The 13,051-nt window shown below is 42.1% G+C and overlaps 1 protein-coding gene across 3 annotated transcripts in view; it reads left to right on the top strand.

Moving 5' to 3' along the window:
* usp54b (ubiquitin specific peptidase 54b) overlaps window positions 1–9,311 on the top strand; it is an 87,295-nt gene extending 77,984 nt beyond the window's left edge. For 2 of the 3 annotated variants that reach the window (XM_084740976.1, XM_084740977.1), the window contains exons 17-20: window positions 473–1,317; window positions 3,357–3,484; window positions 3,574–3,705; window positions 7,623–9,311. In XM_084740976.1, the coding sequence (XP_084597102.1) occupies window positions 473–1,317; window positions 3,357–3,484; window positions 3,574–3,705; window positions 7,623–7,709 (1,192 nt within the window). In that variant the 3' untranslated portion in view covers window positions 7,710–9,311. Of the gene's footprint in view, window positions 1–472; window positions 1,318–3,356; window positions 3,485–3,573; window positions 3,706–3,931; window positions 4,072–7,622 lie in introns of all 3 variants that reach the window. The other variant, XR_014772175.1, reaches the window with a different exon arrangement.
* Window positions 9,312–13,051: the final 3,740 nt, after the last annotated feature.

Raw genomic sequence — 13,051 nt, 5'->3', positions numbered from 1 at the left:
TCCCGCTGAGGCTGAATTACTCCAGACTGGAGGAGCCTTTCACATTTGTTTTCGGCGTTGAGGTGCAGCAGAGGGTAAACTGCTGCCTTCATAATCAGATTAAAGTCAGATCTTCGAGGATGTTGTGATCAGAAAGTGAAGTTTGGTGAATCTGCAGTGATCTGTCAGTGCGTGGAGCTGAGCTTGTGCTTGACTCATAAAACAGCATGGCTGTGAAATCCCATACACGGAGCGATGCTTGCACAAGGCTGCATCATTGTGTGTTCGTAGCTGTTTGTTGTGTATGAAAGTGAGCTTGTGTGTGTGCGCGTGTGTGTTTTCTGCTTGTTTATCCTGCTGTTGTGACCTTCCCTCTATGCAGTAACTCACCTGACGTCAGAGCTCTCTCTCTCTTTTTTTTTTGGTTTCTTTTTTTTTCTCCCCCTCCGTTCTGCCGGCTGACTGACACCCTCCCTCCTCTTGTGTCCTCCAGTGAACAGCCTGGCCCGGTCCAAGTACTGCTGACGCCCAATCAGGAGGAGGAAGAGGACCAGGCAACGCCCAACCAGGACGCTGCCCTGGGCCGGGACCCGCCCCCTCCTCCGCCCTATCGGCCCGCTCCCCCTCGACCCCCGCTCACCCTCAGCATCCCTCACCCTTGCGCCCCTTCCAGCCAAGCGGGGGAGGAGGAGGTGGGCGGGTGCGTGGGGCGGAGAGGGGAGGAAGGCGAGGATGGGAGGGAGGGGACAGGGGTGAGGCTGTGCGAGTTGCTGCAGGCAGGGGGGGTGAGTGTCAGACCCCTGGGGAAGCACTTAGCCATCTCTCTGCCCTCGCTTCCTCTGCGTCTCTGGGATACACACACCACACACACCGCACACTCCACACACCTTGAACCCACACACACACACCCTCCCCCTCCGTCCTCTCCTCCTCCCCCCTCTTCCCCTCTGGAAGCCTCCGGGCAAAGGAAACCTCTCACGCCTCTCTGGCAGCCGCCCCGGCCCCACTCCCCAACCGCCGCCGCCGCCGCCACTCAGCATTGGCCGAGGCATGGAGCCACTGCTCCGGACAGTGGCACGCGTCATTGGTCCTCCTGGAGTTTGGACCGGCCCGACGCCGTGGTGACGCCGTACGACACGCCACCAGACCGCTGCGTTCCCATCAGGCCGCAGGCGTCCAGTCAGCAGCGCTACAGCTACAGTTGCCAGTCTTCTCCAGGGCACTACAGCTCCCAGCATGCCCCAGGGCAACACAGTGATCCCTGCGGTGACCGTGAAGAGGCTGAGCTGTCTGAGCTTGACTCCCTTTACCAGGCCAGTCTGCTGGCTGGAAAGACAGGTACACACACACACACACACACACACACACACACACACACACACACACACACACACACACACACACAAACACACACACACACACACACACATACACACACACACACACACACACACTGAAGACCTACTACAGTACAGCCTCAAACAAGTGAGGTCTTGAATATTTACTTACTTATTTATATGAATATTTTAGGTGTATCACTTCAGTATGAATCCCTAAAAGATGGTATCTTAGAGCTGAAATAATTAGTCGATTAATCTGTTAGTCAATCGTCAACAATTTTGATAATTTGTTGTCTAAATCCGTTTTTTCACATCATCAAGTTTTGGACTTTGTGACCAAATAAAACATGCGATTTATTGACATGACATGACCTCTGGTAACTTTTTATGATTTTTGCAGATTTCGTGGATTTAAAGATTTATCAGTGAATCAATAAAATAAGCGACAGATTCATTGATGATGAGTATAATCATTAGTTGCAATGCTATGGTACTTAGGGTCAAATTTACTGTTAATCCTCAAAACAGTATGCTCACTTTGAAGTTTGATTCCTACTTGAGATGAACTCTACTTAAAACCATGTTTAGTACCATGTTGTGTGGTTGTTTACTGTTCTATTATTATTGAAAACAAGCTCAAAACCTGACCTGTGTCTCAGCTTCACACTGCTGTGCGTTATAATTCTTAAACAGGATCTGAGTATGTTGCTGTGTGAAAGTGACAAAACTGTTCTTAAAGCAGTCAGTATGCATCCGTGATAACCACTTGGTTTTTGAGTGCGCTGTTGACGGGTGGAGTCCTCCCACAATGCACTGCACAAGGGAACGGGATAAGCTGCTCACGGCTGCAAAACAAGATTTAAGTTGTGGGAAAACATTTTGTTACCAGTTTTATTCTGACTGTGGAGGCATTATATCATAGCCCTGTTCATATGAAATAGTAGGATAAACACAGGTGTCACCAATAAAGGTCCCATTCCATTTAGTGTAGCAGACCCTTTTTGGTGAGCCAGCATGGACAATAGCAGCACCCTGACTGTTTGACCTGAATGGAATGAAACCTTGTTAGTATCATTAGTAACACCAGTGTCTACATGATTATTTCATGTCAAACTGGCTGCTGTGAAAAAGATTTATTGGCTCTCAGGATAAAATTGTGATGTCTGCTTAATTTTTGTATTTTAACAAACAGTATACTGTAAAAAATGAGTATAAAGTATATACTGTGTACAATTTCTCCCCTTCAAGCAAACCCATTCCAACTTCTGTTCCAAACTAAACTGTGCATTATGCAAATGAGTTATAATCTGATATAACGGAAGAAAAGATGAATTACAAACAAGGCGTTTCACGCAGTTTAGGAGAAGCATTTTCACTTGACTTTGAGACTTTGCAGACACTTCAAATGGACAAAAAAGCTATATAACACATTAAAGGACAGGGAAAAAAACAACCAGCAAACCAACCAAAAAAAAAACCATAATATGGTCACTTTAAATCACAGGAAAATGTTCAGAAATTGATTCACGAGTCAAGGTAGAATCGGTAGGATTTGTCCGAGCTGTTTGCAAACACATCAGAAAAACTGATTACTGTTGTGTCTCATTCACACGATGCCAAATACCAACACTCTGAGTTGGTAAAGCATCCTGAGCACAGCAAAATAATGACCCCCACAAACTCCCAGTGGGTCATAAATGATAATGGAAAGGGATTACATTTTTATGAGTCAATACATTGTTTTGTTTTGTTTTTAGAAAATGTTAAATATTATGCCTTTAAATGTTGCGTTTGAACAGTTTACTCAGTAAGTGAAATATATATTTGTTCATAAACGGGTGGAGCACAACTTATGTTGAACAAATAAATTATGTTGTCAAATCATGTGGGACAAAATGTTTTATAAGCTGCATTATGTAACAGTAAATTGAAGAACAGGGGGGACATCTGTGAGTTGAGGTTGATGTGCTGATAAAATGTTTCAGATGTGTGTATGTTGGTGTTTTGACCTGCAGCCCTGCCTGTGTGTGTTTCCAGGCTGCAGCCCGTCAGAGAGGCTCATATCCAGGGTGGGAGGACAGGCTCGCTCCAAGACCCCCAACGCAGACATGGAGAGGAGTGTGTACGGGGCCGACTGCACCAGCACCCCCACCTACCTCAACAAGGTAACGCGTATGTAGCGACAGAGTCCCCTCACATGTCCGCAGGTTGGATCCATTTCCCAGCGTCTGACAGACATGTTCTTCCTCCGCAGCCAATGATGTTGCGGGATCTGCGTTACGGGGTGGAGCCTGATGATGGGGAAAACCTGCGGCGGATTGGACGCAGCCTGAGCGGCACAGTGGTGACCCCGCGCCGCAGCCGCCTGACTGCAACCCGCAGCTTTGTGAGTGTGACTCCCTGTGCTCTGCTGCCTCCCTGTGGCCGTTCTGTTAAACTGCACCTGCCTGATGTCCCGCCGTGGCACTTTTACACATTGCTTTTCCCTGTGCTCTTCTCCCCCCCACTGCTGTTTGTCTTCCTTTTGTCCTGCTTTTTTTTCGATTTCCAATCTGTCCTCCTCTTTCTCTCTGCTTCCTCTCCTCCTTCTCTGTCCTCTGTCTCTCTCAAAGGTGAAGCAGGCTGATGTCAGTGCCTCTCCCTGCTTACTTCCTCTCTTCTGAGTCCCTGTCGCTATTCTACCACTATCATCTCCTCCATCCTCTTCATCACCAACACCTCCTCATCACCACCTCCCTCCACCGCTTCACAGGTAAACACCGCGCTGAGCTCGCGTGACCTTAAACTTGTAATCTTTAAAGGAGAATACCACTCACCTGCTTATGACTGCTGGGGGTCTACAAACTCCAATTCCAAAAATGTTGAGATGTTGTGCAAAATGTAAATACCAACAGAATGCAATAATCTGTAAATTCTAAAACTTGCATTAAATTGAATATAGTACAAAGACAAGATATTTAATGTTCACCCCGATTAACTTCATTGTTTCTTTGTAAATATACACTCATTCTGGATTTGACGCCTGCAACATGTTGTTAGTCGTTCACAAGCAAGGATGAGGTGACATTCACCGCTTCATGAAAAACTGCGTGCGCAAATAACAGTTTAAGAACATTTCTCAACACAAAAGTGCGAGAAATTTAGGGATTTCACCATCTACAATCCATAATATCATTAAAAGATTCAGACAATCCAGACAAATCTCTGCACATAAAGGGAAAGGTTAAAATTCAGCAATGAGTGCATGTGACCTTTGACCTATCAGGCGGCACTGCATTAAAAAGTGATATAATTGTATGAGAGGCTACTACATGGGTGCAGGAACACAAAGACCATCCAGATTGTTACCAGCGCAAAGTTCAAAAGCCAGTCATCTGTTATTGAAATGGGTGTGTATCATAAGTGTTGAAATATACAGTGCATAAAGGGTTTGGCGCAACATAGGCCACCATCCAGACGACGTCTTTTTCAGCGAGACAATGCCGAGATACATTCTGCACGTGTTTCGACAGGCTTCATAGTAAAAGAGTTCGGGCACGAGACTGACCTGCCTGCAGTCCAGACCTGTGAAGACAACAGAGACCCTGGACTGTTGAGCCTTTGAAGTTGTATATCAAGCTAGAATGACAAAGAATTTCACTTTAAAAACTTCAACAATTATTGTCCTCAGTTTGCAAAAAAAAAAAAAAAAAAGGCAATGAGTGTCTTTTAAAGAAAAGGTGATGTATCACAGTGGTAAACATCCTCCTGTCTGAAGTTTTTTGGAACTTGTTGCAGGCATCAAATGCAGAATGAGTGTATATTTACAAAAAACAAAGTTAATCAGCTTGAATATTAAATATCTTGTCTTTGTACAGCATTCAATTAAATACATGTTGAAATGGATTTGCAAATCATTGCATTATATTTTTATTTACATTTTAAACAGCATCCCGACTTTAATGGAATTGTGGTTTGTACATGTTTCCTTCTTTTAGTGCCACATGAGTGTATTTTTAAATCAGGTCAGAATAGCAAAGAAACAATATTTTCTAAATATTTTATAATTTTTTTGGTGAACACTTTACTTTCTGGTGAATCAGACTCATCTGGCACAAAAGTAGGCTAAGCCCCTATTTGCACAAAGCTATATATCCTGGGGATGTGTGCTGATTTATAATAACTGCTAAAGCTAAAGGTTATTTTAATTCCTGGTAAAAAAAAAAAAAAAAAAATCTGTCAGATTTACCCAAACCCCAAACCAGATGACACAAAGGACATTTCACTCTTTTAAATTCTATAAAAAATACACATCTCGTCTTTATTCAACAGGGTAAAAAAAAATACTCCAAATGAAAAAACACCTCTTATTATTCTTTAAGGACAGAAAACAACATACTTTTAATCAGAGCCCCCATCATAAACAACAAATAATGACATTACAGATACAAAAAAGACGAATACAAAACAGCAAGTAGACAGCGAGCCTTCAGATTTATTCTCAGGCTGTTTATAGAACCTAAATTAAACAAGTCACAAAACTTGGCTTTATTCCCCAGATGTTTTTGGCTGCCTTCATCAGTGAGCATGTTCACATGCTAGTGCACACTAGTATTTGAATATCTTGGTTTTGTGCTTGTAAACATTATATCCTGGTTTCAGAAACTTGGTTGAGTTGGCCGGAGGACACCAATAGAAACAAGGAAACTGTGGCATGATTCTGATTCTGATCCTTCACTGGAAACGAGACGCAGCCGCACATGAAACCTGTGCATGTTGAGAAATTGCACTCTGTGTGGTAGAGACACACTGACTGTGACTAGAGAAGAACTGGCAAGTAAAATAAGAGAAATATATATGACCATAAATATAAGACAGAAAAGAACATTTTACAAAATACAATATTTAATCCTCATCCATTGTTAGGTTTTAAAAAAAGAGTTGCATCTTTTTTAGTCAGTACAAAACAGCAAATGTGGTATTCTTTAAACCTCCGTAAATGAAGTTTATATTTGTTATCTACTACAACTTACTGTGTGTGCAAACTTGCTCGTTTATCATTAAAAAACAGAGTAGGTAAAATATTTTTGCACACATGTTGCTGCTGTTTATTCCTGCTTTATGCTTTTTATGTGAATTTCCATATTTCAGTGTCTTTTTGCACAACATCCCTGTTTTTTAAGATGCCTTTTTGGTGCACTGTCATATCACTTTAAGTGGAGGAACAAAACATGGTGAATTTCGATGCCTCTGTACTGGCATCAGACAGAGGCATTTTGTTTATGGGTTGTCCGTCCATCCCGTTCTCACGAACGCAACATCTTTGAAATGCCTTGAGGGAATTTCTTCAGATTTGGTAAAGAGTGTCTACTTGGACTCATGGGTGAATTTGGTGGTCAGAGGTCACTATGATCACACAAAACACATTTTTGGCTATAACTCAAGAATTCATACACTGATTATGACAAGATTTCACACAAATATCTAATAAGATAAAATGAAGTGATGACGTTTGTATCTAAAAGGTCAAACTTCACTGTGACATCATTATGTTCAGCTTACACTTCATACCTTTTATTAGAGTCCCTCAAAGTATTTGCTACTGAGTCTGAACAGACATGAATCTAAACTACACAGTGTCATCCTGTTTTAGATCGATTTCTCAATGAGAGTGATATTTTGTTTCAGTGAAGGACTGAAACAGAATCACGTTGGACAAAATGTTCTAAGGTAGATGTGAGTAGAAAATGGAGAGTCAAAACTGTTTTGGTAGGAGCATGTCCTGGACTCAGATTGAGTTTATTTCAGGTGCTCTCTTATAGGGATACATGTGAACTCAAAAATATCCCAAAACACTGCGAGGCAGTCTCAGGGCAGTTTCATCATCAAGCTCTCGTCAGACTTCATGGAAGTTCGACTGCCTGACAAAAGCTTGTGTGATCAAATGTGTTAAGAGTTTCTTTTAAGGTCCGACACTATGCTTTGACAATAAATTAATTATTTTAAAAGAGAGTGCATTGGAGTTTTTTGTGTTATAAAACATTAAAAAGCTAAACATGTTGTTTAGAGCATCAGTATGTTCATGTTTTACCTTCTGTGTCTGTATGCAAGCTGCAGCCCATCAGAAGCACTCAGCATGGCAAATAGCAAATTTTCTACTCTTTAAATCTCTTAAAAAACCTCTCTGAACCTCTGTGGATTGCTCACACTGTTTACCAACCAGTTTACCAGTTTGTTTAGCCCTTAAATTTCTCTTAAAGTGGTTGACTTTGAGGTGCATTTTAATGCTGGTCTCACCTGTTGTTCACATTCTTTCTCGTCCAGGAGCTGTCGGGCGGTGCAGGGAGCTTCTGGCTGTGTCTGACGGGGGTCAAGCTGTCTTCTGACCAGAGTCCTGCTCTGCTTCACTAATGTCTCACCGCGTTCCACCTCCACGTGTGGGAGGGGAGGGGGGCAGCGGCGCCGCGGCCCCCGCCGGGCCTCGCCTTGACGGACCTGGAATCGGCTCAGGAGGATCAAAACTCGAAACTCCTCTCCTGTTCCTCCTCCTTCTCCCTCAGACAACATGCACACGCAAACACATGCACGCACACATGCACATCTGCACTGACGTAGAGCCTCCCTCAGCGCCTGCAGCACCCTGCTTAGCCCCTCCTTGCCTTCCTCCCTCCTTCCCCCCTCCCCACCTCCACCCTCGACCTACTATTCTGTCTATGCAGTCACTCTGACCCTCAAGTACAACCTCAACCTTCCCCCCCTACTTCCCGGGACTGTTGTTTCTCGTCTCCCCCTGGGTTTTCCGAGGGTTCCCCCTGTGCAGTCAGCCTGGCGAGCATGCCGCTTTCAGTGTCGGCTTGGACCTGAGCTCTCGGCGGACTCGTCCTCCACCCTCCCCCCACCCCCCACAGGACCCTCAGCTCAGGGGGAGGCTCTTACCAAGTAGCCACGCCTCTTCCTCTTTCTTCACGGGCATTTTTCCTGTTGGACGCACACGTAGCCGAACTGTTTCAGATGGACAGCCATATTTTTTCTCTTTTTGTTTTTGGGGTTTGTTTGTTTTTCTCTTCCTGTGTGCGCGCACAGTAAACCCGCCCGAGACCTGAACTCTCTAATAACTAAAAGTCATGTACAGAAAAACTCATGTATGAAACCTGTATGTTAATTAATAAGACCTTATGGAATGTTGATAATGATAATTAACGAATATTGATAAACTTAAAAAGTGGTACTTCCTCATGTCTGCATTTCAAATAGGAGTGGAGTGCACTTCACAAGTGTCTAGCTGGAGTTTCCGCCCCCCCCTCCCCCAAACCGCTCGCCGACCTAATGACAGCTCTCCCGTTTCTACCGGGAGATTAAACAAGAAAAGCGCTTCCTTTTTTCTCCGCTTCTTTCCTCCTTCCTTTCTTTCTCTCCGTCTTCTTTCTGGCTCTCCTTTATTCGCGCTTGCTTTCTTTCTTCCAAACGGGAAAACAGTAGCACCAGAAATAGGCCAACAGGGGAGGGAAGTCGAGACGGAGCGAGAGTATGTAGGTTAGGAAACCCTTCTCTTAGGCTTTATTAATGAAAATAGAGATGACTCAAGTGCGCTTTGCAAGGTTACTCGGCAGAAGTGCACTTTCCGAAAAAGGCTTTTTGGCTGAGAGGCAGCTGGAGGAAAGTCGATGGTGTTTGTTTTATTTAAAGGGTAACTTTGGTATTTTTCAACTTGTGCCCTATTTTCCCATATTTTTATGTCTAAGTGACTAATGGGGGGGACAACAGTTTTTTTGAATTTTGAGTATTGAGTAGGAATGCCTGTTTTGTCCCTGACAGGCTAAAATTTTTATTGTTGTTATTCTAAGTGTGACAACATAATGGAAACGATCCTTACAGAGAAAGTAGATATGTTTTATTTAACTACAAACAGCTATTTTATTGCTCTCGCCAAACTAACCAAACTCCCTTTACAAAACTGTCCCAACTAACACAAACTCTGATTTGGTGAAAACAAACCCTTAATTCACTGCGTGAGATGTGAAAATATCAGGAGAGAGGAGAGAAGTGGGAGGGAGGTGGGACATCAGAGAAGCAGCAGGCTGAAACAGCATGTACAGCCAGAATATTTTCACACCTAACACAGTATATTAAGGTTTATTGCATCCAAACACACCGGAGTTAGTGATTGTTGGAGCAGTCGAAAGATGAGCCAAGAGTTTTTCAAAGGGAGTCTGATTAGGGGTTTGGTGAGAGCAGTAAGACTGCTGCTAAAGGTAAAGTAAAACTTACCTTAAAGGAGTATTGTGTAACAATTTGCTGTCCAAAAATTATTCCTGCAGTCCAAACAGAGAGCTGGAACCAGAGACTGTATATTAAATAGGTTTATTTAGTATATGATCTATGGTTGAAGTGATTTGTTTCCCAACACCCCCTCCTCCCCAGACTGGAGGAAGCTCAGACAGGCTGCAGGAACACAAGACAAGCGCAAAATTTTCTAATTGACAATAATAAGGACAACAAGTCCTCTGCTGTAAATTGATCAGCTGTTTGTAACTGTCAGTTGTCTGCCAACGTTTCTTACGACTCTTAAACAGACACTTACTTTTTCAGCAAACATCAGCATTAATTTGACCTTAAATTAACGTGAAACCAGCAAACAAAAACTCAAGTCAGGGGCTGGAACAGAAATTTCAAAGGATTGTAGTTCTGTTGTTAGAGAAGCGAGTATTTCAACTCAGAATGATTCTTTGATATCTGATGACATATCATAGTCGTTTTATGATTTATTGCAAGAAATATATTGCAGAGTTCCCCTTTAACTTTATATAAATAATCATAAACAACTAATTAGCAGCTGTGCTCAGATACGTCAGGTTGTCTGATCTTAAAATAAAGCAACACTCTCCATCAGCTCAAAGCTACAGCTACAAAATAACAAAGAGTACCTCACAACATAAAATAGTATATTATAATATATATAATATATGACAGAATTCTCCTTCAATCTTTTAAAAAAGGTCTCTCTCTGTGGCAGTCCTTTCCATAATGTTGTCAGACAAGTTGTGGGTCAGTTTCGCTTCTGACGGCTGCAGCTCTCTTCCTCTTCCTCTGTCACCATTAGTCGCCTCATCCTGACACTAAAACATGGGAAAACAGGGTCCAGGTTGAAAAATACCAAAGTTAGCCTTTAAAGGCCTCAGGTGAACTTAGGAATTCACACTTTTATTATTATTTTTTTTTCTCCCTCCCACTGAAACTGGTTTTGAGACCTCAGATGTGAATAGAAAATGCTCATCTTCAGCCTGAGACAGTGACATGTCTAATATGAATATGCTTTATATGATATATATGTATTAGAGGTATATTTTCAGCCAGTGAGCTATCTTCTTCAGAGATGTCAACCATTCCTCAGTTGTATGAACAGTTATTACACAGTAATGAACAGTTATTATAACTTCCCCGTTTACTGAGGAGACGTGTGTAGAGTACATTTATTATATGCTTTATTATATATTAAAAATATTATGAACAATAACAAAGTCCTTACAGAACAACTGGCCAATGTAAAGTTCTTCAAGAATTTACTGATGTTGATTGATCGTTGTAACTAAACCAAAGGTTGGCACTTAACTCAGAGAGCGTATTTAACATTGCTGTCTTTATTTTCATTTAGGTTCCGATTTTGTTGTTCGTTCGTTCGTTCGTTCGTTTGTTCTTTTTTTTGGGTTCTGGATGTGGGAGAATGTAGCCAATTGTAGCGCATGAGTCCGCTATGCAAATCAACCTTCCCTCACGATCCTGTATCAGAGACAGTCAGGAGGCAGACACACCCACCCACGGCGGGCGCTCTCATGGACTCTGGCAGAGGCGCGGAGAGGAGGAGGAGATCTCATGTTTAAATGCTGCTGGTGAACTCTGTTGTTCTGCATCTACTACTATGTTTTAACCAATGGAATGCAAAAAGAGAGCAACAAGGAGGGAGGGAGAAAGAGAGCGAGTGAATGTAAAACGTGAAAAGGATGAGAGTGCGTGTTTGTGAGTGACGTGACGTGACGGGGCAGAGACGGACCGAGTGAGGAGTCGAGTGCTGCGGATGGTTTATCGTTTTGTGGGTGTGTGTAGACTGTGTGTCAGTTCTGGGGTGGTGTTGCTCGGGGAAAGAGGGAACCTGTATTTTTGCAATAAAGTTATTACCAATGCACTCCCACAGGGGGCGTAACCACCGTACAATGTGTGTGTCATTTGTCTGTGCTGAGATCAGCAGAAAAGAGGCAACACTGACATTCAAATTTAATTACATGCTTTTTATGTCATTAGTAATTTTGTTATATTTTTAATTCACCATATTCACATGGCGGCCATATTCCTTTTCCCACGCTGAGGGTGGGAAGCTCAAATCGTCATTTCACCACTTCCTGATTGATCAACTGAAAAGACAATATGTAGTAAAAAAAAACAAACAAACAAACAAAAAAAAAACCTGGAGGGACATGCAGTCATATTTCAAGCTAAAACAGCATATTTTATAACCCATTTGCGACAGTAGCTAACGTTAGCATTCAGCCACCTCTTAGCTAATGTTACCATTTGATAGTGTTTGATAGTGGATGCATTTATTTAAGTCTGGGAGTAAAACGCACTGGATAAAACTTTGCGATGTAACGTTAGCTAGCTGTCCGACTGTCTTTTCACCTGACCACAGAAATGTTCAGGTTCAGTTTGTGACATTAACATTATGCTAACTTGAACATCAATTTCTGTGTAATGTTATATCCAACAGAAAAATGAGTGGCTAACGAAATGCTGTTGTCTCAGAGTAGCTGACGGGTTATCAGAGGTAGCTTATATTTATCCAGTGTGTTTTACTCCCAGGCTTAAATGAATGTGTCCAATACGTGTTGATATTTCAGCATTAATTTTCGCCTTTTCCATTGTATCATGGAACACTATCAAATGGTAACATTAGCTAGGAAGTGGCTAAATGCTAATGTTACCTACTGTAGCTAATGGGTTATCAGACATGTTGTTTTAGTTTGAAATATGGCTCCATGTCCCTCCAGATTTTTCACTATCCATTGGCAAAATCTTCCAGTCACTCTGATAATAATTCAACAGATTTATTAGAGCTCTGTTACAAAGAGATATTGCCATATTACTGTATGAGATTTCATACTGGAATCAATGTGGCTGGCCTGGTTTCTACCCAAACTGATACTTAATACCAATAACGTTAAGGAAATTTCTTATAAAATCATTCATAAATAACTATGTCAAAAACATTGATATGAACTGTAGTTTCTAGGGATGCACCAATAATTTTTGGGTTATTTTTAGTAAGTTCCTTTACTGATTTTGTGTTATTTATCAAGCTGTACAGTTCACTGTATGTGATATTCAGTATAATAATTTCACAACATTATTATGGGTTGCAGAATGAAGTTAATTGTTACAAATGGTGTCGCATAAGATAATTACTTAATTATCATTTACAGGACTTTAACTAGTATTTAAATTTACACGTGTAGTATTTAAGTTTCTTCTTCATGACCCTCTTGTCTAAGAGCTAATTAGTTCCTACCTGTCATTGTTTTGGGGGGACAGGTATGAGTGTGGTGCCAAGTGTGCAACAGTTTTGTTGACCCCGCTGTGAACCACAAGGAGTGAAGTTGGGTGTCCTGTGCTGTCAGGCCGTTTTGGTGAAGATTAAATACACAAAGAAAAGTTGCAGCAGCTTATTACGAAGATAAAATAGTTACAGACTGGTGGCGGCGGTG

This window comes from Lutjanus erythropterus, chromosome 17 (genome assembly GCF_056507025.1).
Source record: "Lutjanus erythropterus isolate fLutEry1 chromosome 17, fLutEry1.hap2, whole genome shotgun sequence".
NCBI lineage: Eukaryota > Metazoa > Chordata > Actinopteri > Lutjaniformes > Lutjanidae > Lutjanus > Lutjanus erythropterus.
This window is presented reverse-complemented; position numbering and strand designations above follow the sequence as displayed.